Source organism: Pipistrellus hanaki, assembly GCF_964339955.1.
Source record: "Pipistrellus hanaki genome assembly, chromosome: 5".
Lineage (NCBI taxonomy): Eukaryota > Metazoa > Chordata > Mammalia > Chiroptera > Vespertilionidae > Pipistrellus > Pipistrellus hanaki.
Genome location: NC_140507.1, coordinates 24628684 through 24655326, shown reverse-complemented (window position 1 = coordinate 24655326; position 26643 = coordinate 24628684). Strand labels below are relative to the sequence as shown.

The 26643-nt window shown below is 50.6% G+C and overlaps 1 protein-coding gene and 1 long non-coding RNA gene across 3 annotated transcripts in view; one reads left to right on the top strand and one right to left on the bottom strand.

Moving 5' to 3' along the window:
* Positions 1–521: 521 nt before the first annotated feature.
* Positions 522–15585, bottom strand: SPRY4 (sprouty RTK signaling antagonist 4). 2 transcript variants are annotated; one of them, XM_084884147.1, is made up of 2 exons: positions 15376–15585; positions 522–5094 (listed from the first exon to the last, which is right to left on the bottom strand). In XM_084884147.1, exon 2 carries the CDS (start codon positions 5045–5047, stop codon positions 4145–4147), a length of 903 nt encoding a protein of 300 aa, XP_084740273.1. In that variant the 5' UTR covers positions 5048–5094; positions 15376–15585; the 3' UTR covers positions 522–4144. The 2 variants fall into 2 exon arrangements, with proteins under 2 accessions (XP_084740273.1, XP_084740274.1); XM_084884148.1 differs by lacking the exon at positions 15376–15585 and adding an exon at positions 14422–15237.
* Positions 15586–15761: 176 nt separating this feature from the next.
* Positions 15762–26643, top strand: part of LOC311623180 — a 285875-nt gene continuing 274993 nt past the window's right edge. The window contains exon 1 of the long non-coding RNA XR_014795108.1: positions 15762–15939. This is a non-coding gene — a long non-coding RNA (uncharacterized lncRNA). The remainder of the gene's footprint in view (positions 15940–26643) is intronic.

Here is a 26643-nt window from a genome sequence, read left to right as displayed (position 1 = left end):
AAGATTCAGTTTGTCTGGTTTGTGTTGATAACTACCATACTGTATACAGGTAATAAATTTCCTTTATTTTTATTTAACAACAAATGTGTACCGTATTCTTCATGGAAAAATGACATCCCCTGAAAATAAGACCTAGCGCATCTTTGGGAGCAAAAATATAAGACACTGTCTTATTTTTGGGGAAACAGGGTACTTTGAGTTTTGCTGTCCATCTGTTACAAATACTCGTCCATGGGGGAGGGCTCCCCAGAGGAGGAATTAGCAGCACCTGGCAAGATTCAGGCTCCTCAGCAAGAGAAGCTTCCTCCAAGGGTGTGAGGGATTGCCCAGCCAGGACCCCTTTATTCTGCCAGAGCTGGGGGGGGAGGGGGCAGTCCCATTGGGTGAGTGCTCTTTGACAAACACGGGGCCTCACTGGGTGAGGTGCAGGGGCGTGAACATACAAACACACGAGAAAACAACAGTCCTGTGTATATTTAACAATATATATTTATATATATTTTCTAAATCAGTACATTCAGTTTTAACTTGTTTTTTTCTTCACAAACAGAAGAACTCTTACAATAGTAGACTTTCTAAAATAAATACTATTAAAATAGAGCTTCAAAATAAATATTCTATACAAAGGGGACCTTCTGTGGTAACGTTGTGGGGTGAGAAGGGGCTACAGTGAGGGGGGGAGGGATATGTCGGAAGTGCGGTGGGATGGGAACCTCGGACAGCTTTCCCGTTTGTAACAGGAAACCGAACTGCGGCAGTGAGAAGCGAAAGCGAGATCAGACACCACACGGGAGTTACCCACAGCGAGAACGGCAGCGCAGGAATGGTCACCAACTGTCACAGTAAGCAGGGCATGAAAACGCTCACCGAAGGCATGAGCCGGAAGGCTGGGGATGCGGGCAGGATGCCCTGGGGGACTGAATTGTACAGTGCGAAGGGGTGCTGCCCACACCCACTGGGTGTCTCCTGGGGCAGCATGGGGGGAACATGAAGCTTCAAGGTGACAAGGTTCTGGGTGCTGGTCCCAACCAACACTCGCCATGCTGTGCAGCCTTGGACAAGTCATTGTCTGTCTAGGTCTCATGCCATGCACAGCGCGGGCCCACGCAGACTTCAGGACGCCGAAAGGACAGGTGAGCGGTCATCTGTCAGGAGGAACGGGTCTCTGCCTCCTTCCAGCTGTCGAAGCCGTGGCTGTGCAGTCATGGACGTGAGAGGGCTTCACTGTCCCAGACCACTGGCAGGGCGCTTGCTGGAGCGTTGGGCTTCCACAAGCCGCCCTTGGGGTGCGGGGAGCACCAAGGCCCCTAGGACAAGTGTCCTGGACCCAGGCTTGTGCCATCCCACTCCAGGCAGAACCACCACCCACTCCAGGTTGAAGAGACGTGGAAATTAGCTGGCATTTCTCAAAAGAGGTCAAGACGAGGACTGATCCAGCCAAGCAAGCCATGGGTGACAGGAAACACGACCAGCCAGAGTGGCCCCAGAAATGTCCTATTACTGAGAGCTGGGTCCTTGGTGGCCCCCGACTGGTCCACAGCAAGCCAGTTTTCTTGTGTTTGTTTTTCCAAGAAGCTGAGAAAAAACATGCTGAGGGACTGCGGTGCAACAGAGCTGGGCGGGGGACCGGGCTGTCCACTCCTTCCCTCCACCCGCGAGCACACAGGACACCGAGAGCTCTGCAGATATCCACCTAGCAGGCTAAATGCAAACTAAAAGGGACAAGCCGAAACAGGGGAGGAGAAAAAGGAAAAAAGAAATCCAAAATCCCGAAAAATCCGTGTTTACAACTATGTACACAAAAAGTCAGGGTTCAAGGAGGCCGTTTGCCAGAAACAGGGTCTGTATAGACAGAGGGTGGGTGGGGTAGGTGTGTGTGTGTGTGTGTGTGTGTGTGTGTGTGTATACACAGCTTATACAAATCAATTCTCCACAGAATGGGTGTGTAGAACACCATCACCAAAGTGCAACTTGCCACCGGGTCAAGTTCCCCATGGAGACATCGGAGGGAAGGGCTCTGGGAAAGCTCCGAGGCCCCCCCAAAAGTGGAGGTGTGCCCCCTGGGTTTAGGGGTAACCTCTTCTGAGGAAAACCTCTCCAGTCCCTTCAGTACACGTCTGATACATTCAATTAGCGTAAGTGGTTGGCTGAATGTGTTTTTTCCTTCCTACCGTTCCCTCCGTTTGTGCAAGAACATCCATACATCCATCAACGACTGTGGCAAAGGGTAGCTACGTGAACCAGCCATAGAAAACTTCAGATGCAGTATTTCCTGTTTGCCTTTTACAAGCTAGCAAATATTATATAAATAAAGCCTTTTAAAAAATAATAAGACCCTCCCCTCCTTTCCTCCCATCAATAAATACCTATGGTTACAATTAACTTATCCTAAATCATAAGATGTTACTACTAGTCTTCAGTCCAGGGCCAGGGGGTGGGAGGGAGTGGGGGGAGTTCTTGAGAAGCGCTGGGTGCACCCAATCACAGCTACCTGCCTCCTCGCATCCTTCCTGGAGGCATAGGTGTTCCTCCAGGACAAAGTGGAAATGCTACTGCACTTCCAATTTCGCCTGGGGTGGCTTTTCTGACCCAGGCCACTTCCTCTTCTGGGGTAGGGAGGAGGGGGGAGGGGGACACAAAATACCACATGAAGCAAGAACCCTGCACAACACGAGGGAGGAGGACCAGACACGACGGCGTCTGCATGCAACAAGTACCTACCCACTGGACGTGCTGCACTCTCCGAGTTCTTTAGCACCTTGAGAGAAAGAGTTGCTACGTCTTTGGGGGGGTTGCTGGGAGCGGGGGGCGGGGCCATGCACGGAAGCAGGGCTCAACTCCGAGAAGCCCCTGGAGAAACTCTCCCCCACCTGCCTTCCTCCGACTCCCCCACCAGGGCTTCCTGACACGAAAATAGACTCTCTCTTCCCATCAGCCGTCTATTTACATGAGAGATACTGACACATCACTGTACACAAAAGGCTATGACAGCAAGCAGCAGAATTGAGAAGAAACCGGCACCCATCTCGGCTCCACTGTCCTCCCCTCCCCGTCAACGCGAGCTGCTGCCTCCTCTTCTTTGCTGTTAAAATCCTCTTCTTGGTGGGGAGGGGGGTTTGTGTTCCTTAAGGTGGCTTTCCCCTCCCCCCATTTTGAAATCAGCCCTTCCTGGGGGTGGCCCAAAAGGAAGCAAGTGTTTATTGTTTCCTAAAACACCGTTAGCATCTGGTTTAATTATTCTATAAAAACACAACGACTGGGCCCGGAGGCCACAGCCTCAGACTCATTGGCAAAGTGATATTTGGTCTTGCGTTTGCCGCCCTGGGCTTCTCAACCCATCAAGTTTCTGGGAAGGATCTGGGTGGAGAGAGCTCAGGACAAGAAGCGGGCAGGCGAGCCTGTGACTCGGTAAGACCCAGAGGACGGTGTTAAGAGCGCAACAACCCCAAGGGCGATGGAGCTGGGAGGGAGAGGTGCTCTGCGTAGCGGCTCCCGAGTCCATCCGTGGCTCCGAAGACAGCGAGAGGAGCGCAGCCTGGACCCGCTGGCCGTCCTCTCTTCTCGAGGGCTCCCGCGTGTATATACAACAGGGACTGCCAGCCAGGGCCTACACCTTCCCCAGGATGCCAGGCGAGCCGTGGGGCCGGGAAGGAGAAAAGACACAGCCATCAAGACTCCATGGTTGTCTTCAGAGGTCCCCTGGCCACTGTTCCCGGTCCCTCCCAGGCAGCTTTTTAGAAAGAGGGGGGTAGGGAGGAAGGGAGGAGGGAGAACCGGGAAGGCAGTCAAGCAGCTGCAACTTTCGGCTATGTGGCCACATCTGTCTTCTGGAAAAGAAAAATCCTCCCCTCCTTCCCCCCCCCCCCCCCCCGCAAAGCACACCATGCCCCTGCCACTGTCGGTTTCACACAAAGTTCCAGGACCTGCAAAAACACCCCAAAGTGCCACTTCTTCCTCTTGGGGAAGGAAGACAGTGGGGGGTGGGGGATGGGGTCTCTGTTTTCTTCCGAAGCTGGGGTGGCAGCCTGGCAAGGTCACCTCTGCGGCCAGAACAGAACCTCTGGCCTCGCTGCTGCAGTCTTCTCAGGTGTCAGGAGGGAACCCGGTTCCCAGGGGAGCGCAGGGAGCGGCTTGGGCCCTGACGTCAGAAAGGCTTGTCGGGCCTGCCGGCCTGGGCGTCACCCGGGGCGGCCGCCTTGCAGATGACGCTGTTCGTGTGCTTGCAGCGGCAGCCGGGCCGGCGCAGGCGGTCGTAGCCGCGTTGGGCCAGCTTCACGCAGCCCGTGGCGGGCAGGTAGCAGAGCAGGCAGGGCAGCACCAGGGACAGGGCGCCCATGAAGGACCAGCGGGCGCAGCAGTTGGAGCGGGAGCAGGAGCAGGGGTGGTCGGCGCAGGAGCCCTCGTCGTCCTCGTTGGTGCAGTGGTAAAAGACGCCCTGCACCAGGCACATGCAGGTGCCGTAGTTGACCAGGGTCTGCGCGGAGCACAGGCACTCCTGGTTGCAGACCCAGCACGAGGGCAGCGTCCGGGGCGCGGCGCACTCCTTGCACTTGCACTTGCCGCAGGCCTCGCACAGCAGGAAGTGCTTGTCCAGCTCCGGGGGCGCCGCCGGGCCCTTGAGGTCCAGCGGCTTGCAGTGGATGGCCTTGGGCTGGATGCGCACGGCCCTCGGGGAGGCCTGGTCGGCCACGGGGGGCGGCGCCATGTGGTCGAGGAGCCGCTGGTCGGAGGACGTGCTGCTGCTGCTGCTCACGGAGCTGGGGCGGCCGCTGAAGGAGATCCAGTGGTGGGTGACGTCCTGGTCACAGCGCGCAGGCGTGGAGGCCGGCTCCGGGGCCCCCGCCCGGGTCCGCTTGGGGCCGGCGGGGGGCGCCAGGCTGGGATTGTCGATGTAGTCGTTCTCCACGTGGCTGGTCTTCATCTGGTCGATGGGGAGGATGGTGAGCGGGTGCTGGAGCCGGCTGTGGGGCACGCGGCTGTCGAGAAGGGGCTGGACCATGACTGAGCTGGGAGTCAAGGGGGCGGCCTGAGGGATCGGGGGCTCCATGGGGCTGGAGGTCCTGGGCAGCACTGAGAAGCAGGCTTCTAGGGGCCCTGGGGGTGGGGGAGGAAGAGAGAATGAATTCCAGGCGTCAGTGTTTGGCCTGTTAGTACCCTCATCCCCATCAGGTGCTTGGGAGCCAAAATGAAATGGCAACTGGTTTCCTTGGGTGGGTTCTCCAGAATTAAGGCTAATTAATAATGACAACACGCCCTAACCGATTTGGCTCAGTGGATAAGAGCATTGGCCTTTGGACTCAAGGGTCCCAGGTTCGATTCCGGACAATGGCATGTACCTTGATTGCAGGCACATCCCCAGTGGGGCGTGTGCAGGAGGCAGCTGATCAATGTTTCTCTCTCATTGATGTTTCTAACTCTCTATCCCTCTCCCTTCCTCTCTGTAAAAAAGTCAATTAAATATATTTTTAAAAAAATAATGACAACAGTCATGGTTAAGTGGTAGGAATTACACTTATTTAGCTCTTAACAAGCAGTGTAAATATCAAGTCACTGACTGTTATTCCTTTTATAGTCCCAGGAAACTAATGTTCAAACTAATTGGTCCATAGTCACACAAAACGACCAAGTAGCAGAACCAGGAAGCAAACCTGAGTTCATTCCTGTAGTCGTTGCGAACCATGCTCATTTAAGACAGATGGCTCAGTGGTGATAAACACAGGCTATGGAATCAGATCTCCCAGTTCGAATCCTCTCTTCTGTGCCTAACAGTGTTGCCATGAATGAGGTTCTTTGACCTCTATGCCTTAGTTTTGCCAACTGTAAAACGGGTTGCTATGAGGATTAAATGAGAACGTGGATACCCAGTACCTAACATCTTGCCTGGCAAGTGCTCTGTCACTTATCCCCATCCCCGAGAGCAACGGCGTGGATTTCCTGAACGCCAGTACGCACAACGCGCCAAGCATTGTGCTGAGGATGTGGTGACCACGAGACAGCCCCTGTGTGCTCCATCAAGTTTATCAGCTGGATAAACACAGGCCTTTCTTTCAGAGTCACAAGAGAAGGAAGGGCCGTATCTGATGCCCGCACGTCCAGGATATTAACTTATTACCAGCACTTCTAAGAGCTGCAACCTCCAGCAGCTCCTAAGCCAGGGGTAGGTGAGCTTCTGACAACGTGGATGGGAAATCCTCTCCGGGGGCACTCGCATCACCCATTTTCCAAGTGCTGAGCTGAACAGTCAGCCTAAATGCTATTTACTAGAATAGCTAAGCCAAGCCTGGATCAGTTTCTAATTTCACCGAGAGAGTGCAATTTTAAGTTGGAATCCTGCCAGAGATTCAACTGCAGTGCCTGACACAGAACCCCAGGAAGTCACTTAAATCAAAGAGCGGAAACGGCTTGGTTCAAATTTAGAAAGTGCACATTGTTTTCTATTAGAAGTGCCATTTCCTCGCCTGCTGACCTTTACATTCGGAATTCGGCTGGAGATCAATTTAAAGAAATAGCAGCAGAAGGCCAGGACCTCTGCCCAAAGGGGACATGATTTGGAATCCAAGAGGAAGATTAGACTCCGGGAAGATTCCACTGGGGGTGGGAGACAAAACAGGGTGTGCAGAGAGAAGGGAGATATAGTCATCTTTTTTTTTTTTTTTAAAGGGGGGGGGCACTGGAGTCATGTGTTACGGGTGGGGTTTCGGGAAATGCTTTTTCATGATGCTAATGATGTTCTAATTAGGAGAGCAGATCCTGTGCCTCAGCTGTTAGGTTCATCTTCTCTCAAAGGTGATGCCTAAGTGGGGATGTGGATGAATAGGTTTCCACTTCCCCAACAGCTTCAGACTTGGGACCCAGTCGGTCCATCGCAATATTCCAATTACAGGAGAATGACACCTTGGCCCGGATGACTCATCCATACTTCTCAATGTCTATAGTAAGGAATGAAGAGGAAATAAGAAAAGGCATTCAGGGCAACTCAGCAGCATTGTATTTCTCCTTCTTGGAAACAATGGTTTGATCAGCAATGGTTCAACGGTTGGGGAAGGACTTCCTTAGATGCTTTCCAGCCCGCCGGAAATAAGAGAGCTAGCCTAGATGCAAAGTTCACAGAGGGGTTGGGATGAAAGGGAGCTGACCCACAGGTTTCTCATCTGTACATCATCTGTACTGCCAAATGCAAGGGGGGCGGGGAGCCTTTTCTACAAGGTTCAGCGTTCCACTGATCTTTCCCATCCGCATGGGGCATGAGCTACGGGCTCAGCTCCCACGGTCTACCTACGTAAAAGATGCTGGTGTTTCTGTGCATGGCTTCTCCCGTGTTGGAAAGCCTGCCTGCTTCCTGCCTTCGTGTTCTCTCCAGATGAAAAGAGAGCATCATCTTCAAACGGCAGACTCCCTCATGGCAGTTAGCCCCGAGTGTCTGGCAGGTCTGCCACCACACAGTCCTTTGCCAAGGCGGCCTCCTGTGGTCAGGGCTGGATGTGGGGGATGGTAAACAAGCATTGATGGAGAGTTTTCCAAGGATCAGGCTGGCCGTGGGGGAGGAGGAACTTCAGGGAATGCTACCTCAGCCCGCCTTGCATCTAGAACAAATGGGTTTGGGATCAACAGAAGAGCCCCATGTCCTTCGCTTGGAGGAAAGGGTGATGAGGTTAAGAATGGAAAAGGCTGACAGGGGCACAGGGTAAGACTCTGGAGCCAGCCAAGAGGTGCCTCAGCTAGAACCCTCCACCTCGGACAAAGACAACTCGATTCCCTTATTCCAGAAGGTCGTGAAGACTCAGGGTCCTGTCAACAAAATGCCAGTGGTGGCTTGAAGGCTGAATTGCCCCATGTCGTTGGGCTTTTGTCTCTTAGGACTGGATTGGGACTTGCCATGCTGTGGGAAGGAGCGGTATGTCCTCCCCCAAGCAGATAATTCATTCTCCTTTCCCCAGTTCTAGTCCTGTGGATTTTAAAAACAACCATTTTCCTGCTCTAGCTGGTTTGGCTTAGTGGATAGAGCATTGGCCTGCGGACTGAGGGTCCCGGGTTCGATTTTGGTCAGGTTGTGGGCTCGATCCCATGCAGGAGGTAGCCAATCAATAATTCTCTCTCATCATTGATGTTTCTCTCTCCCTTTGTCTCTGTAATCAATAAAAATACATTTTAAACACACACACACACAAATTTCTGTGGATAAAGCAAAAGGCACAAGCAATGCTCAGAGATTTTAACAGGCTCTGTCTGCAATCAGAAGACAGATTCACTGAAAAAGTCCCGTGGAAAAGTCCCACCAGGAAGCCAGGATGAGAACAGGGCCTGCAGGGAATGGGGATATTGGCCTTTAGAAGGCTCCCATCACCGTCCAGAGGCAGCTGTCAGCATCTGGGCCTGCATCTAGGGCCAGATATGGAGGTGGAGCCTGGTCCACAATGACTCAGCTCTCTTGGGACAGGCTGTATGCAAGATGGCTCCAGCAGGCATATTCTACAACGCATCTTCCCTGAAACCCAGAACACTAGTTTTCAAAAAGACATGTGCACCCCTATAGTCACTGCAGCATTATTTACAAAAGCCAAGGTATGGAAGAAACCTCAATGTTCATTGACAGACAAATGGATAAAGATGTGGTACATATATGTACAGTGGAATATTACTCAGCCATAACAATGAAATCTTACATTTGTGACAACCTAGATGGACCTAGAAGGTGTAAGTGAAATAAGTCAGACTAAAACAGATACCATATGATTTCATTTACATGTGGAATCTAAAAACAAAAAACAAGCAACAAAAAAAAACCCCACCAAAATAAATGGAAAAAAAAAAAACAGAAACACACACACACACAAAAACACCAAAAACTCAATATTCAGAGAACAAATTGACAGTTGCCAGATGGAAGGGAGGTTGTCTGAAAAAAGGGAGATTTAAAAGTATAAACTGTCAGTTCTAAGAACAGTCCCAGGAATGTCAAGTATGGCATAGGGAAGATAGTAAATGATATTGTAATGACTATAGATGGTGTCAGGTGGTACCAGACTTACCAGGGTGATCATTTTGTAAGGTACACAAATGTTTAATCACTATGCTGTACACCTGAAACTAACTGTAATTGAAAAAACAAAATATTTTTCCCAATTAAAAAAAATTAAACGTTAACTTTCCTATCATAACCCAGATATAGATTCCTTCTGGCCACTAGCTAGCTCAGCAAAAACTAGCTGCTGGCTAAGAAGCTGGGGCTCAGACCTCCTCAGGCTTCAGGGCCTCCCCTCCCCATTAGCAGGGACCCTCCACAGGGGGCTGAATTCATTTGGCTGACAAAGAAATACCACTTCCGGAACTGCCAGTTAGATAAACCCCTCAGCACAGCTAAATGAAGTCTTAAACACACACACACACACACACACACACACACACACACACACAATCCTCCATTGGTTTAGAAGATCAATCTCTGCTCCCAGGACACACCCACCCTCCAGAGTCTACGAAGCGCTGATGCTGATGAACTTAAGTGCAGTTTAATATGTACTCTGCTTCCCCTGCAAGGAAGGAAGAGATTTATAATATAAATAGGAGAGGAGGCTTTGCCTCATTTAGGCTGTTGGGAAGACTGATGGCCAACTCGGAAGACTGTGGACAGAGAAACAAAGCCAGCCCTCCACTGAGACCGAGAAGCACCCCTATCAGGTTTTAGGGGGTGGGCTTATGGATTAGCATGAGGAAAGAAAACTTTCACTCCACTCCAACCTTCCAATGACAATAATAATTAAGGAAGCAGCTAATACTTATGAAACATTTCTTGGTGTTAGGCTCTGTGATAAGCCCTCGATGATTTTCCCACTTAATCCGCACCATCACCTTGGAGGATAACACCCATTTTGCTGAGGAAGAAGTAGAAGAAAAAAGGGTCCTAGCGCTGGCAAGGGATCAGGGAAGGAGGCTCAAGCCCCGAGAGCAGAGCAGAAGCTCCAGACATTGCAACCTCAGCCCTGACTTACAGTAACTTCTGGTCATTCATGGAAAAGCATGAAAGCGCCAATCGTTTCCACAGCCATGAACTCGACCAGCCAGCTCAGGCTGCCACCAGGGAATGACGTCAGGCCATCAGCGGGCTCTTAACCAAGCCAGAGCGGGGCTGACGTGACCCTGGCCCCCAGGCAGGGGGGGATTTTCAGTGTGGCAAGTAGAGGCTGGGGGTTTGAAATCTGCCATGAAAAGGAGGCTCAGAGCTCAATGATTACCTTCACCTCCAATTCTGTTTTCTTTGCTGTCCCTTCTGTCACCTCACTCACTGCCTTCCCCCCCCCCCCGTTTTTTAAAAAAGGTGAATGGTCTCACCTGGAGGACCCTCAACCACCAAGGAGTCCCAGGGATGGGAGGGAATCCCCTCTCCTCCTGCCTGTAAAGCTGAACCGAAAGGGTCCCTAGCGTTTGTTCGTGGAGGGTGCATCCTGGCCTAAGGCTGTGGGGAAGGGAAGGAGCAGCCAGGGCCACAGGAAGCCAGGAAAACAGAGTCCTAGCAGACTTGAACCGGCAGGAGATCGGAAAGCCCACAGCGCACACAGCCCTATAACTTGCAGTGCGGCCAGTCTGTGAGCCTGACACTGCTGTTTGTACCGGTGGGGAGGGGCTGAGCCTCAGGCCCCTCGGAACCGGCAGAGCGTGGTGAATGTCATCCTGGCACCACCCACCCACCCCTTCCCCTTGACTTATCCTGGGGAGAGGCGTTGGGAAATATTGGGAAAAGGCTTTGAAAACTACAGGTCTCTTAGAGACAAACTGGAAGAGGCTCTGAATGAATGGGCAGCTTTTGCACTGCCCATTCAGTCTCAGCAGGTCCTTTCCGCGGAGGTTGTTTAACCCTTTCACAGCTCAGAAAAAAAGGTCTCTCGTCTGCCAGAGAGCCCGCCCACCACTATCGCTTGGTTCTTTGTGACAACATCCCAGTTTAGTTAATTAAGTTCCAACCAAATAATGACTTAGGGCTTCAAAAAGACTTTCGAGAGGAAGGGGAGGAAACCCAGGGACTTGGCTGCCCTAAATCCTGCTGAGGAAGACCATCTCTGCAGCTTTGCTGAGAACGGCCTGGTTGAGAGAGAAAAAAGCATCAGAGGCAGCTGGGTGGGTCTGTCTGAGAACCCTTGCTCTCCGCCCTACCTCCCACTCCAGCGCCAGCCCTGGGGAGCTCACCTCCGGCCACAATCACAAAAGAAAACAGCTGCTTTTCATCACTCCGTCCCATCACCAGTTATCAGCTCCCAACCCTCTTCTCTTCCTCTTCCCCAACCAATCAGCTGAGCTGTGAAGGCCCAGCGCCAGGAGTTGGGGGGGGGGGGGGGGCGCAGAGAGGTCTTGTACTTTGGCTCCGGGCTATTCTAATTGGCCTCAAATTTCAGCTTCCATCTATTACCCCCATAATTGTTGGCTGCTCAGATCCCCTTAAAGAGGGATTAGAAGTCAAGGGTCAGGGAAGAATGGAGCTAGAAGAAGTCTGTTAACACTGGAACAATTGGCCCATATCTGTGTGTGTGTGGTGGGGGAGGAGGGTGTGCAGAAACCTAGACCCCCCCTCCAGGAGGGCCCCCTCCCGCTGACACCAAGATCATTTTATCTTACCACCTCCAGGAACAGATGAACATAGCATAATTGACTTGAGCTCACCCCTGGGAGGGGGCAGGAAATGACCCAGCCAGAAAAAAAAGACTACCTGACAAGGGAAACCACTCTTCGGCAAATGGCCACCTGCCCCCCAAAGGGCCTCTTCCCTCCTCCACCAGATCCAGCACATCTGTGCTCCCCTCCCCAGTGCCCTTGCTTCCTCCACGACTGTCCTTGGAAAGAACAATCGTGATCACAGCTGAACAGTGAAGCGTCTTAAGCCCAGCCACATGTCCCGGATACATCCACGGCCTTGTCAGCTGTCCGGATCTGCAGGGTGGCCCCAGACCAGAGCGCCGCCAAGAATATGCCGCCTCTTACATCATGCGACACCCCACACCTCCTGTGTAAGGAAGGGGCCCCTTCCCCCAGGGCCCCAGTAGTAACAAATAGCACAGGCCCAGGCCTGCACACTTGCTAGCTGCTCGGCTGACCCTGGCCCCGAGGGAGTGGTTCCTCCCCATTCTGCAGACGGGAGACTAAGGTGCAGCTTCAGCAGGTTTCTGGCCACCATCTGCTCTGACCCAGCCCCCAGCGCGGTCTGGAAGGAGTAAAAACAGTTTTCAGTATGTTGCTCTATCACCTTCTTTCTCTGGCTCTTCTGAAAAAGCAAAAATCTGTCCCAATGAGTCATTGCTTTCCCTTCTGTCAAGGGGATCCGGGCTGGCCAAGGGATGGAACCTTATCCACGCCAGCCATTCTCCGTCCTTTATCTGTATCCTAGATCCACATTTCCAGCTGGATCTGGGTTTGTGCAAGAACCCTTCCCCCCCGCGTTTTCCTCACAAGGGAACCTCCACACCAGTAGGGACCCACTGTGGATTCAGAACCAGTTGAGTGCCCTGAGTGCCCTAACTGTCTGAGAATGTGGAGTTTTCTCCTCTGAAGAGAGGGAGGGGGCTCCTTTCTAAGCCTCCTTGGGACCAACTCCCAGGAGACCTACACAAATGGATGGTTTGTGGGGGCCTAGAACTGGGGGCTGGAAGATGTCACATCAAAGGACTTTCAGCGTCAGGAACTGGAAGAGAAATCCCCATATAAGATGCTGAAGTATTAAGCACCCCTTCAAGGGCCACTTCCGGGGGGGGGGGGTGTGTGTGTGTGTGCTAATGGTTTCCCCCCTCCCTTGATTTTTAAGTCACTGACTACCAAATTTTGCACTGAAAGACTGCCTTTATTTGTTATTCAAATCAGTGAAACTGCACTGTAGGGTTGACCAGAATGGTGTGTGTGTGTGTGTGGTGGTTGAGTAAAGAGTATGGCCTGGACAGAAAGTGCAACTCCAAAGAGCCTCGTCTGTGTACCTATTCTGGAAGGTTGGAAACAAAAATGATATGAGAGCTCCAAATGGTCCCCATCCGCACTCTCTGCCCTGCTTTAGCCAGGAATCATCCCATTCTGTGTGTCCCGCCTCCTCCCACCAAGCCCAACCAAAGCTTTGGACCTTACCATCTCACAGGCTAATGTGGAAAAGGTCGTGGGAATGAGGAGCACATTTGCACTCCACAAAAAGGGGATGACTCCCGAGTTCGGAATCTAAGAAGGAAGATAACCAAGAGATAGCTTTCAAGTGTTCCTCTCCCCAGCTGACCAACATGTGTCCATCACGATTTCGGAAATCCACCTCCCAAAAGCCCCCCACCCAGTGCTGGCCACGCAGCTCCGTGGGTCAGTGTGTGTGCACTGCTCACATTAGGATTCGCTGGAGCCTGCTGGCAAGTGAGGACCCTCCCAAGGGCTGGGAAAGAGGAAATTCAATTTCACACAGGACATGTCTACAACTTCTTTCCCACCATTCTGGAGGGGGGGGGGGGGGGAAGAGGGGGAGAGAGAGGAGAGAGAGAGGAGAGAGGAGAGAGGAGAGAGGAGAGAGGAGAGAGAGAGAGAGAGAGACCTCCAACTGCAGCCCTCCCTTTCCTAGTCTGCCCCACACCCACACACGAAAAGGGGGAAAAAAGCTGAAGATTTCAGATGTTTATGCTCCATTCGTGTGAAGATCCAAAGAACTCTAAACATTGTGAAATCACCAGTGCAATATTGGGTAGGGCCTCAGGCCAGACCGAGCTCATTAAGAGATTGATAAACCCATACTTCCTACAGGCTCCGGGCCTCCAGCTTCCAGCGTTGTCATTCCGAGAGGCTCATCAGAAAGACTGGGGAGCCTCGGTCAGCTAGCCAGACAGACATGCACTGGCTCGCGCCCCTCCCCAGACTGGAGAGAATCAACGCCACTGATTTGGAAGCAGGAAAGAAGGGGTTTCTCTCCTGGGTCTGGCCACTCCACTGAACCCACACTTTCCTTTCAGCACCAACCATGCTGGAGTGGGGGTGGGAGGGGGTTCCCACAGCCTCCATAGGCCATAAGGCTGCCTCCTGCCCTCACCCAGGCCTGGCAATATGGATGCCCATCTCAGCTGTCCCCTCTCCCCAACATCCAGGCCCCCCCCTCCCCCCCCCCCCCGCCCCAGCCCAGTATCTTCTCCTCCCATTGGTTGCAACCATTACTTCCAAGCCATGCAACCATTTTCTGCCTCTCTTGCCTCCTCTACCCACAACCCCCAGCCCCCAATCAAAGAGAATTGAGAAACCGTCTTCTTGCACAAGAACAGCTACTGTCTAACTGCTTTTTGATCGTCTGCATAGAGGGGGAACTGGGCACAACCCTGGCCCCAGTGATGGAGCCAAGCTCCAGCTGCCCTGGCTGGCCAAACCCGCCCTCGCCCCCCTTCACTGACCCGCGGCCTCGGCGGTTCAGGTTTTTTCAGCACGTACCGTCTCAATCCTTCTCTCCTCAGGGATGTCAAGCTGGTACCACCAAGAAGGAAGGGGCAAAGCAGGAGCCTTATCTCTCATACGCACGCAACCTCTTCCTCCAGCTCCCACACGCCCGGCGTTATGTAAACGCATCTACAGCCCCAGAGCGGCCTGGGGGCCCCGGGGCCTGGCACAGCTCGGTGCCGGGGGATGCGGAGGCTCGAGGCGGCCGAGAAGCCTCAGGCCCTGCAGAGACCGGGAAAAGGACAGGCAACTCACTGCAAGGCAGTTGCACAGCTTAAAAAGCGGCAGCAGAGCAAAGGTCAGACGGCGAGGCACCGCCTCGCCACCGAGAGGGAGCAGAAATGCCCAGTCCCGGGCCAGCGCCAGCGCTGACCATCGAGGGGAGAGGCAGAAGAGGAGAAAAGCCAGTCCGTCATGACTCCGAAAGGGGAAAGAAAAGCCTACGTCGAGCATAGGCCGCTGCGGCGGGCTGTGGAGACCTACGGCAGAGCTGGCACCATGGGCACCGAGCCCGGGGTGGGCGAGCCGCCCAGGGCGAGGGCGCCCGCCGGACTCAAAAGGTGGCTCCTTACGTAGCCCAGAGCCTCCCGTTCCAGCGCCCGAGGCGGGTGGTTGCAGGAGGAAAGAGGCCAGGCCAGAGGCAAACTCCCGGGGCACGCACGGGGCTTCCGAGTCAGGATAGGGGGAAGCCGGGCTTGGTAAGGTCCTGAGGTGGGAACGCCGGTGCCAGGCTGCGAATACCCTCCGCGCCGTGCCGGCCCAGCCCAACCCAGCCCAGCCCAGGGCGCCCGGGAGCTGCGGCGCACCGCAGCGACTCAGGGAGGCGCAGGGAGAGGGGAGGAACACGGAGGCGCGCCTAGAAATAGCGCAACATTTGCCCCAGCCCAAAGGGGAGTCGCGTCTCAGGCGTGGATCAGTTTCGGATTCCGAAACCGGCCAGGGACTTACTTTGAGGAGCCGCAGGATCACAAGCATCGCTTCACGTCTGTGCAAAATCCCCTAACCCGAGCGGGTCAGAAACCACTGTCTTCGCAGACGCCGGCTGAAGGAACCGGCACGGCTTCCTGCGCTCCGCAGCGCCAGCTCCGCGCTGTCAGCTTCTCTCGCAGCCTCCGCGGCGATGTTGCAACCACTGCCTGGGAAAATGGCTTTTTTATGAATGGGAGGGAAAGGAGCGCCAGTGCGCACGCGCGCCGTTCGCGATTCTATGAATGGGTGGGCACAAGAGACCCCCGCGCGCGCATGCGCCGAGCTCCTTTTTTTTTTTTTTTTTTTTTTTTTTCTTTTTCTTTCTTTCTTTTTTTTTTTTTTATGAATGGGGGGCCGGAAAAGAACTTAACCCGTGATTGTTGGGGCTGGCTCTCGCTCCTCTAGGGGCCGTCGTTCTTTCACAAAGACGAGTAGAGGTTGTTGTTGCCCCCCGCCTTTTTTAAAAATGAATGGAGGGCGGCGGTGACTGCTGCAGCTGGCTCAGCTGCGCGGGCTGTGCCCCCTCCCAGCCTGCGAGAGGAGGTAAAGGCCACCTTCACGCCACTGCGGGCCTGGGCTGGAGGGGTGGGGGGAGGGCGGGGGCGGCCTCTGGATCCTAGGCGGAGAGCTGGGCGGGGTGGGGGGTGGGGAGGGGGAAAAGGACACACCTAAATTTAGGGATCTCTACCCGCCCCAGGCAGTCGTGGGGGGCGGGGAACGGGAAGACCCCTGCTGGGGGCCCTTCTCTTTCTCCAGACCTGCGGCGTCGGTGGAGGGGTCTTGAAGCTGCTTTTAGAAATAATTAAGAAAACGTCAAACGCCCATATCAAAGAGGGGCGGAGTGGGGATTAATGAATGAATCTCGTTCCGTTCCTGAGGCTGAGCCTCCCTTGAGTGAGAGCCGACCACCCCTCCCCCATTTCTTGGGTGTGGACAGCGACAGGGCCGAGGCCCCTTCCGGCTCCAGTATCTCCCCCTCGCCCCCCCAAAGGGCGATGCTGGCTATTGGGCGGAGACCTGGCTCTCTCCTCGTAGCACCCCCTCTCCCCTCGCCCCAGTGTAACGTCCGCAGTGCCCCCAGCGTCCGTCGGTCCTCCTTGGGCTGCGCTGACTAGCTGCTCCCTGTACACCCCCGTGCGTCTCCCAGCCCTCACGCAATGCGGATCTGAGGGCCCCGGATTGCCGAAGGCCCAGGCTCTGCTGCTGTAGGCGCCTTCCCCCCACCGCCCCCACCAGCTCCCCTCTGGAGCAGCGGGAGCGACGAGGAATTGGCCAGGTGGATGGGTGGAGCGACCGCGCAAAGGATGCTGCCGCGGTGGCCACGGGATTAAATGACAGGGCTCTAGAGCCGCAGAGGAAATGGAAGAGGCCGGGGATCTTTTCTTTGCAGTTAATGATGGAGGGGGGGAGGGCAGGGGGGAAAGGGGGAGCGTATCAGGACTAACCGGTGAAAAGAAAAGGCCCCGCCATTAGGCCTAACTCAGGGAAGGTGGAGAGCCCTCGCAGCAGGCCCAGCTCCGCCCAGGAACCGAGGAGGCTGTAGCCTCCGGGGAGGCAGGGGTAGGGGGTGGCTTTGATGCGAGGATAAGAGGTAGGCTGGGGCCTGAATCCGCGGTAAGATTTGTCCTGCTGGTGTTCTGGCTTCCCTGGAGGCTGTGAGGCTCTTTTTCTAACTACGCCACCATCGGATGTGCTTGCCTGTTGCCAGAGGAGCCAAGGACAGGCACCGGGTCTGGCCAAGGGCTGGGGTTCTGGAGACAGGCAACGGAGGAACACTTTGCAAACCCAGACCAGAACCCAAGGTCACCGAGTCCCCGCTTAAAACGCGTTCTTTCCACTCGGATGCAGCTTTACAGTGTGACTGACTGGCTCAGCTCCTGGGGTCAGAGCAGGCCCTGCCTAGGGGAATTTCAATCTTCCTTTCGGGGTCAAAACCTTCCTTAAAGCCAAGGGGGCGGGGGACGACACTTCTGAGGACAATAGAGTATTTTACAGTTGTTCAGGACTTCCCCGTACTGGTATTAACGTTCACTGTCATTATTGCCATTTGTTAGATACAGAATCTGAGGCCCAGGGGCCTGCACTCGGTAAATGGGAGATCTAGTAAATTCTAGCGCTGATTTGCTAGATCTTTGCTACCCTGTCCGTCCTGCTCTGCTACCACCCCTCTCAGCCTCACAAACCTAAAAACCTGTTTCTTGCACGTCATTCAAGCATGTTAAGAAAGGAAGGTTGGAGCAGTGATTTTCCAGCTAGTGCTCCCTCACTCGAAACATGAAAAAGGATGGGAATAAATAAATCCTCTCTAAACTATGGGAGAAAATCAGGATGTTGGGGGCGGGGGGGAGGGTGTGGAGGAGTTTACTCTCCTGTTTCCTTTATTAGAGGAATTAGCCAAGAGACAGTGTTCCTTCCATTTCTGGTATTTTCCCAGCTTTTCTGAAGGAAGAGGTAGAGAGAGGCCAGGACTGCTCGGATGGTGAGAAGATGGGAAAGCCCCCAGTCGTGAGCTAGAAGACTGATACCTAAGCAGAGTGTGATTCAGTGACTGGAGGGTACTGGAGACCATATTCTGCTCTTTCTTGGGACCTAACCAGAGGAGAGTTATGAGTTGAGTCCAGTGATGGAAGGATTGAGCCTGGGGGTGGTTGAGGAGACTGGTCAGGCAGAGGGAGCCTGGGTGGAAGGAACCCTGTGTGGGGACAAGTCTGACATGGAGGTGCTGGCCCAAGACTTCATTGGCAACAGCTTGAAGAGCACAGTTGGGGTTGGCCCAGGGAGCAGTTCAGATATTACCCTCTTCTGAGTTTTTAAGTATGTGTGTTTTAAGTCTCTCCAACAGACCGAAGCCCAGTGGGTGGGGGAACAAAATGAAAAATGGTGGGGGGGGGGGGGGATGCAAAACATTTTTTTTTCCTTAACAGGTTAAATACACCACATCCTTTCTGTTGGATCAGGCAGCTAGTAGGCTTGTGCTGGACTTTTTTGCTACCTGATCTGACTTTGTTCATTCCAAAGCTGCTCAATCTCTTCCCCAAGTATAACTTCTTCTGGAGGCAAATCCTAACAACCTGCCCATGCTATTTTCAGTCTTTTCCCTTCAGGGTAGACATCGTCACCCCCACCAGCTCGCGGTCAGTTCCAGGCTGTGCCCTCTTATTAAAACTGCTGGCCTGGCGAGGACCTGGGAGCTGAGTTAGAGGTAGTGAGGCGGGAATTCCAATTCAGTGACAGACACCTATGGAGTGTTTCTGAGTGCCAGCCCTATGCTCAGCATGTTTTCCTATGTGATGCTGCTTTAAAAAGCTATGTTCTGTCCTAGCCAGTTTGGCTCAGGGGCCGGCCTGCAGACTAAAGGGTCCCCGGTTCGATTGTGGTCAAAGGCATGTGCCTCGATCCAAGGCCCTGGTCAGGGAGTATGGGGGAGGTAACCAATCAAGTGTCTCTCTCTCACCCAAGGATGTTTCTCCCTGTTTCTCCCCTTCTCCTTTTTTTTTTTTTTTTTTTGTAATTCTTTTTCCCCCCTCCCTTTTACTCTTGCAAAAAAAAATCAATGGAAAAATATCCTTGGGTGAGGATTAACAACAACAAAAAAGCTGTGTCTGGGTCTTATCATTGCTCTCTTTCAGATAAGAAGTCCGAGTCCAGGTCAGAACGCTGTTCCGGTACTAGCCCCTAGGCTTTTAATTATTTATTAATTCCACAAAAAATTATTATGCACTTCCTGTGTGTCAGGCAAGTGCCAAGGTGTCGGGGTTTCGGTGACAAAAGAGATAGACACTATTGTTACACTGGTGGAACTCACAATCAGTGGTGACAACGTAGTGGGGGTGGGATTTGGGGGTGCAGCACCTTCATTCATTTCTATGTTCAATTGATATTTCTCAGCTTTCTGTCAAGTACAAAGCACTGAAAGCCAAGTCCCCCAACCCAGACAGATCACTGGCCCCCCACCTACACAAATATTCTGGAACCCCCACTGTTGACAATGAAGTAGGGGAAATGGACACTAAACAAGTAATTGATCAAAGGATGATTTAATTACAGTGAACAGCGGTGGTGTTTTAGAGAGGACAGAGAGCAGAGGAGGGGCCACAGCCTGGGGCCTGGAGAAGTCTCTCTGCTGCTCGGATCCGCTGAACGCAGGCTCAGCCAGGCTGGGCGCGGTGGCGGGAGGCCCAGAAGCAGGAAGGCGCTGTGGGGAGGGCTAAGCAACTGAACATGCCAGGAGGACCCTTGTCCTTTGAGGAAGGGAGAATGCGTCAGAGCCCAGGTTAGAACTCTGTTCCGGCACTACCCCCTCGGCTTTCCGGCTCAGGGTGTTCAGCTGTTACAGTGTTGGAAGCTGGAGAGCTTGCAAGAGATGTGCAGAGACTGACTGCTGGTGGTCAGCCCTGCCCTTTCAAGCTCTGTAGCCTTGGGCAAGTTATTCGGGTTTGACGTACCTCAGTTTCCTCCTTTGAAATATGAAAACTTACCACCAAGGGTTGAATGGAACTTGAAGGGAATAATGCACATCAAGACCTTAGAACAGCTTTCGGCACTGTAGATGGTTATTTGACAGATCCAGCCATTTTAATGCAAGGCATGGGTTAGAATTTTAAGAGGAGCCCATTTATCTAGGTGCATCAAAACCTCAGAAAGAAAAACAACAACCATCTAAAATGCAAAGTTTTCTTTATTAATGAGTAGGTAAGACAAAAACACTGTGGCTGTCATTGCTGCTTTAACAGGGACAGTATTTGCAGGACTTAAGTTACTTTCAACTATGTGGCTCGGTATCTTTGGTTCACTGAAGATTTGAGTTCAACCATCGCCAGTGTAGGTCGTGAATTTCAGTGGCAGCGGAGAGTACACAATGCTGACTATATGCTGAATGATGGTTCTTTTATATCAGTCTGGGAAGGGGATGTTAAGCCCTTGGTGACTTTGCATAATTCTTAATCTCTTCAAACTTTTATTGTAAAAGGCATAGTGTCTGCTTCAGAGGGTTGTTGTGATCTCTAAGCACATGATGTTTTTCAAGTACCTTAGCTCAGAGCCAGGTGCACAGCTATTTTTGGGGTTCTCTCATTGTCCTGCATAACAGAGAAATTGTAAAGGTTTTAACTTGGTGACGAGAGTACAGATCACTAGCTTCCTCTTCTCCATCCTTCCTCCAAGACCCTTGTTTTCACTCTGCTGTGAAAAGTTATACAAAAGACATGTTCCTGAAGACTTCACATAATTTGAGAGTAATTTCCTCATCCGTGTGAATGTAAGGTGATATTTGTATAGTATCAGCTTTGGCAACAGAATCAAGGTTTTTGTGGATATATTTATATGGCATAGTTCAAATTTGCATTAGTTCAAATGCACACCAAATGCATGCAAGCTGCCCATTTCAGATGTGGGAGCTAAATCCAGGACAACCAGTGTGAGCATAGAAGAGGAAGAGAAGAAAAAATGGCCAGGAGTAGTCTCCTTGGTTCTTGCTTACAAATCACAGAAATGGGGACCCTGGGAGAAGCAGGGGTCAAAAATGCATGTCTGGACTCTGGGAGGGTCGGTGACTTTCTGGAGCCCCAGTCTTGGTTTTCATGCTCCATGAGATGGATGGGACTGCTCCCTTCTTCCTGACTTAACAGGTGTGCATTGGCCACCTTTTCTGTGGGCCCTGGGCTTCGTTCCTGCCACCTCATTCATTCATTCAACCAATACTTAAGCACCTTCTAGGTACCAAGCCTTGTGGCAGGCCCTGAGGATAAAACAGCAAATAAGTTATAGAGATCCCTTGATACAGGTTAGTTTTCTGACGGCAGCAGATAATAAACAGTAAACACTCAAATAATAGCATAATTTCAAATGTTGGTCAAATCCACGAAGGGAATAACAAGGGGATTTGACAGAGATTGGGGAAGGAACTAGCCTTTTTAGGGAGATGGGAGAAAACCTCTTTGGGCAGTCTAACAGCTGAGGCACAGGAGCCATGCCAGTGCCCAGAAAGGAGGACACAGTGCGTGCCAAGACCAGGGCAGCCGGAAACTGGTGTGCTCCAGGAACACTGACACCTTGGGCCTGAGACTGGAGTTGCTCATCTCTGCTTGAAGTCCACACTGGGGCAGGCCCAGGCTCTGGACTCTGCAGTACACAGCCCGCGCCCCAGCCTCAGGCCCTGAGAAGGAATTGACAACCACGCCGAGCCTGTTTACCACCTGCCCCGGAGCCCTCAGAAGGCACAGGCTCTTTCTTAAAACCAGTTTTTACAGAGCTATGTGCAAAGCAATTCAACTGAGCAGAGTTTTTTTCTTAGGCAATCTTTTTATTGAAGTATAACATTAGTTGAACCATTGGAAATTGCTAATACGCAACCACTTTTCGTGATTGTACAAAGATAGCAATTTCCTGTGATTCAGCATAAATACCTTCAGAAAAGTGCATAAGTCAGAAGTATAGCCGAGACTGGTTTGGCTCAATGGATAGAGCGTCGGCTTGGGGACTGAAGGGTCCCGGGTTCGATTCCAGTCAAGGGCATGTACCTTGGTTGTGGGCATATCCCCAGTGGGGGGGTGTGCAAGAGGCAGCTGATCGATGACTCTCATCGATGTTTCTAACTCTCTCTCCCTTCCTCTCTGTACAAAATCAATAAAATATATTTAAAAAAAAAAAAAAAAGAAGTATACAGCTCAGTGAATTTTCACAAAGTGGACACAACTGTGGGACTAGTGTCCAGGTCAAGAAACAAAATATTACACTCATGCTACTCCCAACCCTAACCATCACCATACCCTACCTCCACTCACAAGGGGGGTAATCACTATTTTGACTTTTAGCACTATAATATAACCTAATTTTTTATCTTCTATAAATAGAATCATACTGTAGGTACTTTTTTTGTGTGAAATTTATTATGTTGTTGCATGTAGTTGTAGTTTCTTTTTCACTGCTGTATGATATTCCATTCATTATATGACTGTAGTACAGTAAATTTATTCATTCTACTATTTATGGGCATTTAGATGGTTTCTAGTGCTTGCCTTTAAGGATACTGCTTCTGTGAACACTCTTGGACATGGCTTATGTTGAACACATGCTTGTATATCTGTGGATATATACTGAGGATTGGTTCAGGTTTAGTCGGTATTTCCAGTTATCCAAAGTGGTTGTACTGATTCACACTCTCTGCACTACTTTATTCAATGCCTCCTTGCTGTTTAGCTCTTGGGCCAGGTTCTATGCAAAGGATGAATATGAGGATAGTAGTGGGGAGGGTACATGACATGATTCATGGGATGAATCTCAGTCTGTGTAGTGACTAAGTGGACAAGTCTTGCAGCCAGCTGGGCCTAGATTTGAGCGTTACTCTGATCCTCTATTTATCTACCAACTGTATGACCTTAGGCAAGACAATATCACTGAGCCTCAGGTCCTTCATCTATGAAATAAGTATAAGAGAGTTGCTCTTATCTCATACTTTCACCCATTCCTTCATGACATGAGAAATGTTTGTAGAATGCCTATGTGCTAAGCTCTTTTCTGAGTACTGAGAATTCAGGGGTAAACTAGACAAAGAGGCTTTGCCTGCATGAAATGTATGTTCTAGTTATGGGAAACAGATAATGACAGAGCAAACAAATCATCAACATAATTTCAGATAGTGATACATGCTATGGGGGCCATACAACAGGGTGCTGTGATCAAGCAATGGGGTTAGGGTGGTAAGGGAATCAGGGAGGTAGTAACTGAGCTGTGATCCAAATGATCAGAAGAAGGCACCCAGGGATGATCTGAGGAAAAGCACTCCAGGCTGAAGGCTTGTTGGTGCAAAGGCCATGAGGTAGGGACAAACTTGATGCATGTGAGTTGCCAGAAGAAGATGGATGCTGTTAGAACCGACTGAGGGGAGGGCTGTTTGAGACAAGACAGCAGAAATAAGCAAGGGCCTGGTCATATAGGACCTTGAAGGCCATGGTAAAGAGATTGTATTTTATTTTAATATCAGTGAAAGTCATTGGAGGGTTTTAAGCAGGGGACCAACATGAGCTAATTCACATGAAGATGAAAAGAATATCCAATATAATAAAAGGCTAATATGCAAATAGACCAAACAGCAGAACGACCAGTCACTATGACACACACTGACCACCAGGGGGCAGACTCTCAACGCAGGAGCTACCCTCTAGTGGTTAGTGCACCAGAAACTGGGCTGGCGAACACAATGGTGGTGGCAGGAGCCTCTCCTGCCTCCAGGGCAGTCTGACATCCCCTGAGGGCTCCAGGACTGCAAGAGAGTGCAGGCTGGGCTGAGGGACAACCCCCCCCCCCCCCCGCAGTGCATGAATTTTGTGCACTAGGCCTCTAGTATATATATAAAACTCAGCAGAGCATCTGGCATAGAGTGATGGTCAATAAATGTTAGTTGCTGCTATTGCTATTATTATTATCGATGCTCTTAAAGGATCTAAAAATTTTCATCCTCAATGAGGATGAGAAAGCCAAGGCAAAGAGCCATTACCATCCACGTGTAAAGTCAATCAAATCAGAGAACAGGATGTAGATATTATTAATCAGCGGAAATGCTTTTGGTTCCTTTCCCAACTGGGAATTTTAAGACAGGATTTTCTCTGTGGTTAGCAATTGTCTGGAGCCAACCACACTCAGCTCCTTCGGCCCCACTTTGCCAAAATGCCCAGAGTTCCGTCACTTGGGTGCCGTTGGCTGCGGTCCTGCAGCCATTTAGGGCCCTCGGAGAGGCTCACCTACTTTCTCTGTGTCTGATGGGCCAAGAAGGGGGGGGGGGCGCTTCCTTACCCTCCACCTTAAGTGCTCACCAGGTTTACTAAGATGCACTGACTGTCCGGGCTTGGAGGCTCTCCCACCACTGTTCCTACATATAAATAGCCCAGGGAGTGTTTTTCTGTCCAGGAAAGGCCTTTGAAGGAAGCTGCCTTTAAATTCTGTCTGATACAGAAAAATGTCATGTTAATGATCTGTGAATGAATGAATGCAAATTGTGTAATGAAACTGGGCAAAGCTTCATAGGGTATAGAACACTTGTTTCTGGGCAGAGTGCCCTTCTCTTAGTAAGGATGTTTTCATTCCTTCATTTATCAAACTTTATTGAGCTTCTGCTAGGTGCCAGGCACTATAGAGCAGGGAGCAGAAAAAGGTGCCATCTTAGCGCTAATGGAGCTTCCAGTGTAGCGGGACATACATTTATCAAATAATTGCACAAATATAAATAGAAAATGACAACAATGGGAATTGAAACAAAAATGGGAATTGAACCAAAAGCATTTCCTGTGATTAATAAAATCTACATCCTGTTCTCTGATTTGATTGACTTAGCACGCACGGATGGTAATGGCACTGCAGGAGAGGCATTAATGCCCTGTAGGTATATAATGAAGGCCCGGGATTTGGGAAAGTTCCTCTAGGAAGTGCCATTTGAGCTCAGCCCAAAAGGATGAGTGGTGACAAGTAGGTTTGGAGGTTGGAGTGAAAAGCATTCTAGGCAGCGAAGAGCATGTGCAAAGTTCCTGAGGTGGGAGGGAGTATGCGTGGTGAATGCAAGGATATAAAAGAAAGCCATTGTGGCTGAAATGGGGTGGATTCCGGTTCCAGAAAGAGCTAGAGATATATGGCAGAGGGGACAGATTGTAAGAAGTGTTGAAGGCTATGCTAGGATATATATAATGCTATCCTTCTCAAGGACTATGGGATGCTGCTAAAAGGCTTGAGGCTGTGGAATCGAACCATGACCCCTGGTTCAAAGGTCAACCCTCAACCACTGAACCACTGAGTGTGGCCACAGTGTGGAAAATAGATTGGAAGGGGCCAGAGTGGGTTCTGAGAACTTCCCAGCCCTCCTTGGGCCTTCAGTCCTAGAGGTGACAAGGGAGTGCTGTTTTTCTCCGTTTCAGGGTATTGCCCTTTCCCCACGTTTGCAAATAGTTCATTTGTCAAACTCTCCTCAATTATCGAATTTGTTCTGTTTGCGTTTATGGAGAAATCACCTTGGCTGGATAAAGCAGAAGCAGACTTTAGAAGCTACTTAATCTATCTCCTTTGTTTTACTTATAACAAGCACATATTAACTGGATTTTGTTTTCTAGCCACTTTGACAAGCTTTTTTTTTTTTTTTCCAGTGCAGAGCAGTACATTTCTGTTCACATGCGTTTGTAAAAATTGAAAATCATTGTATTAGTTACATTTTTTTCTATCTATTTTGTACTATCTATTTTTCTATCTATTTTCTATCTATTTTATCCTGTGTATGTATGTGTGTGTTTAAGGCTATTTTTTTTCTAGAAGGTTTCGGTTTATAACAAAGTTGAGAGGAAGGTGCATAAACCCTTTTACCTGCATATGTATAACCTCTCCTACACCCTGATTTTTCTTTTGATTTTCTCTTCTACTTTTTTGTCTTCTTATGGATTGAGGTGTGTGTTGTTTTTTTTTGTTTGTTTGTTTTTTTTAATCATACCATTTTTCCCCTCATTGATTGACTTGAAAATTAGAATCTATTTATTCATTTAAAAATATTTTTATTGGTTTCAGAGAGGAAGGGAGAGAGATAGAAACATCGATGATGAAAATCATCGATCAGCTGCCTCCTAAACCACCCACATTGGGGATTGAGTCCACAACCCGGACACGTGCCCTGAGCGGGAATTGAACCATGACACCTGGTTCATAGATCTTCCCTCAACCACTGAGCTACACCATCCAGGCTCTATTTATTCTTTTAGTGGATCCCATATATATTTAAAAATTGTCATTTTTATCCTCTTAAACAATGTAATATAAGACCCTTAAACTACTTTAACCCTTCTCTGCCTCTCCACCTGATAGCCCCCATTTATGTTCTATTGTAGTCCTGTGTTTTCCTTCTATTTATTTTATTTTTTTTTTAGGACAAATGATACATTATTGTTGTTTCTTTTTTTAAAATATGTTTGTATTGATTTTAAAGAGAGGGAAGGAGAGGAAGAGAGAGAGAGAGAGAGAGAAACATCAATGATGGAGAAACATTGTTTTGGCTGTCTCCTGCATGCCTTCTACCAGGAATTGAACCTGCAAACTAAGCATGTGTTTTTAATGGGAATTGAACCGGCAACCTCTTGATTGCATGGGACGACACTCTATTATTATTTCTATACACAGTCAAATGTTCACTGGTGGCCTCCTTTTCATGAGAGCATCTGTCTGAGATTGCCTTCCTTCCATCCGAAATTAATCCTTTAGAATTTACTTCAGTAAAGGTCT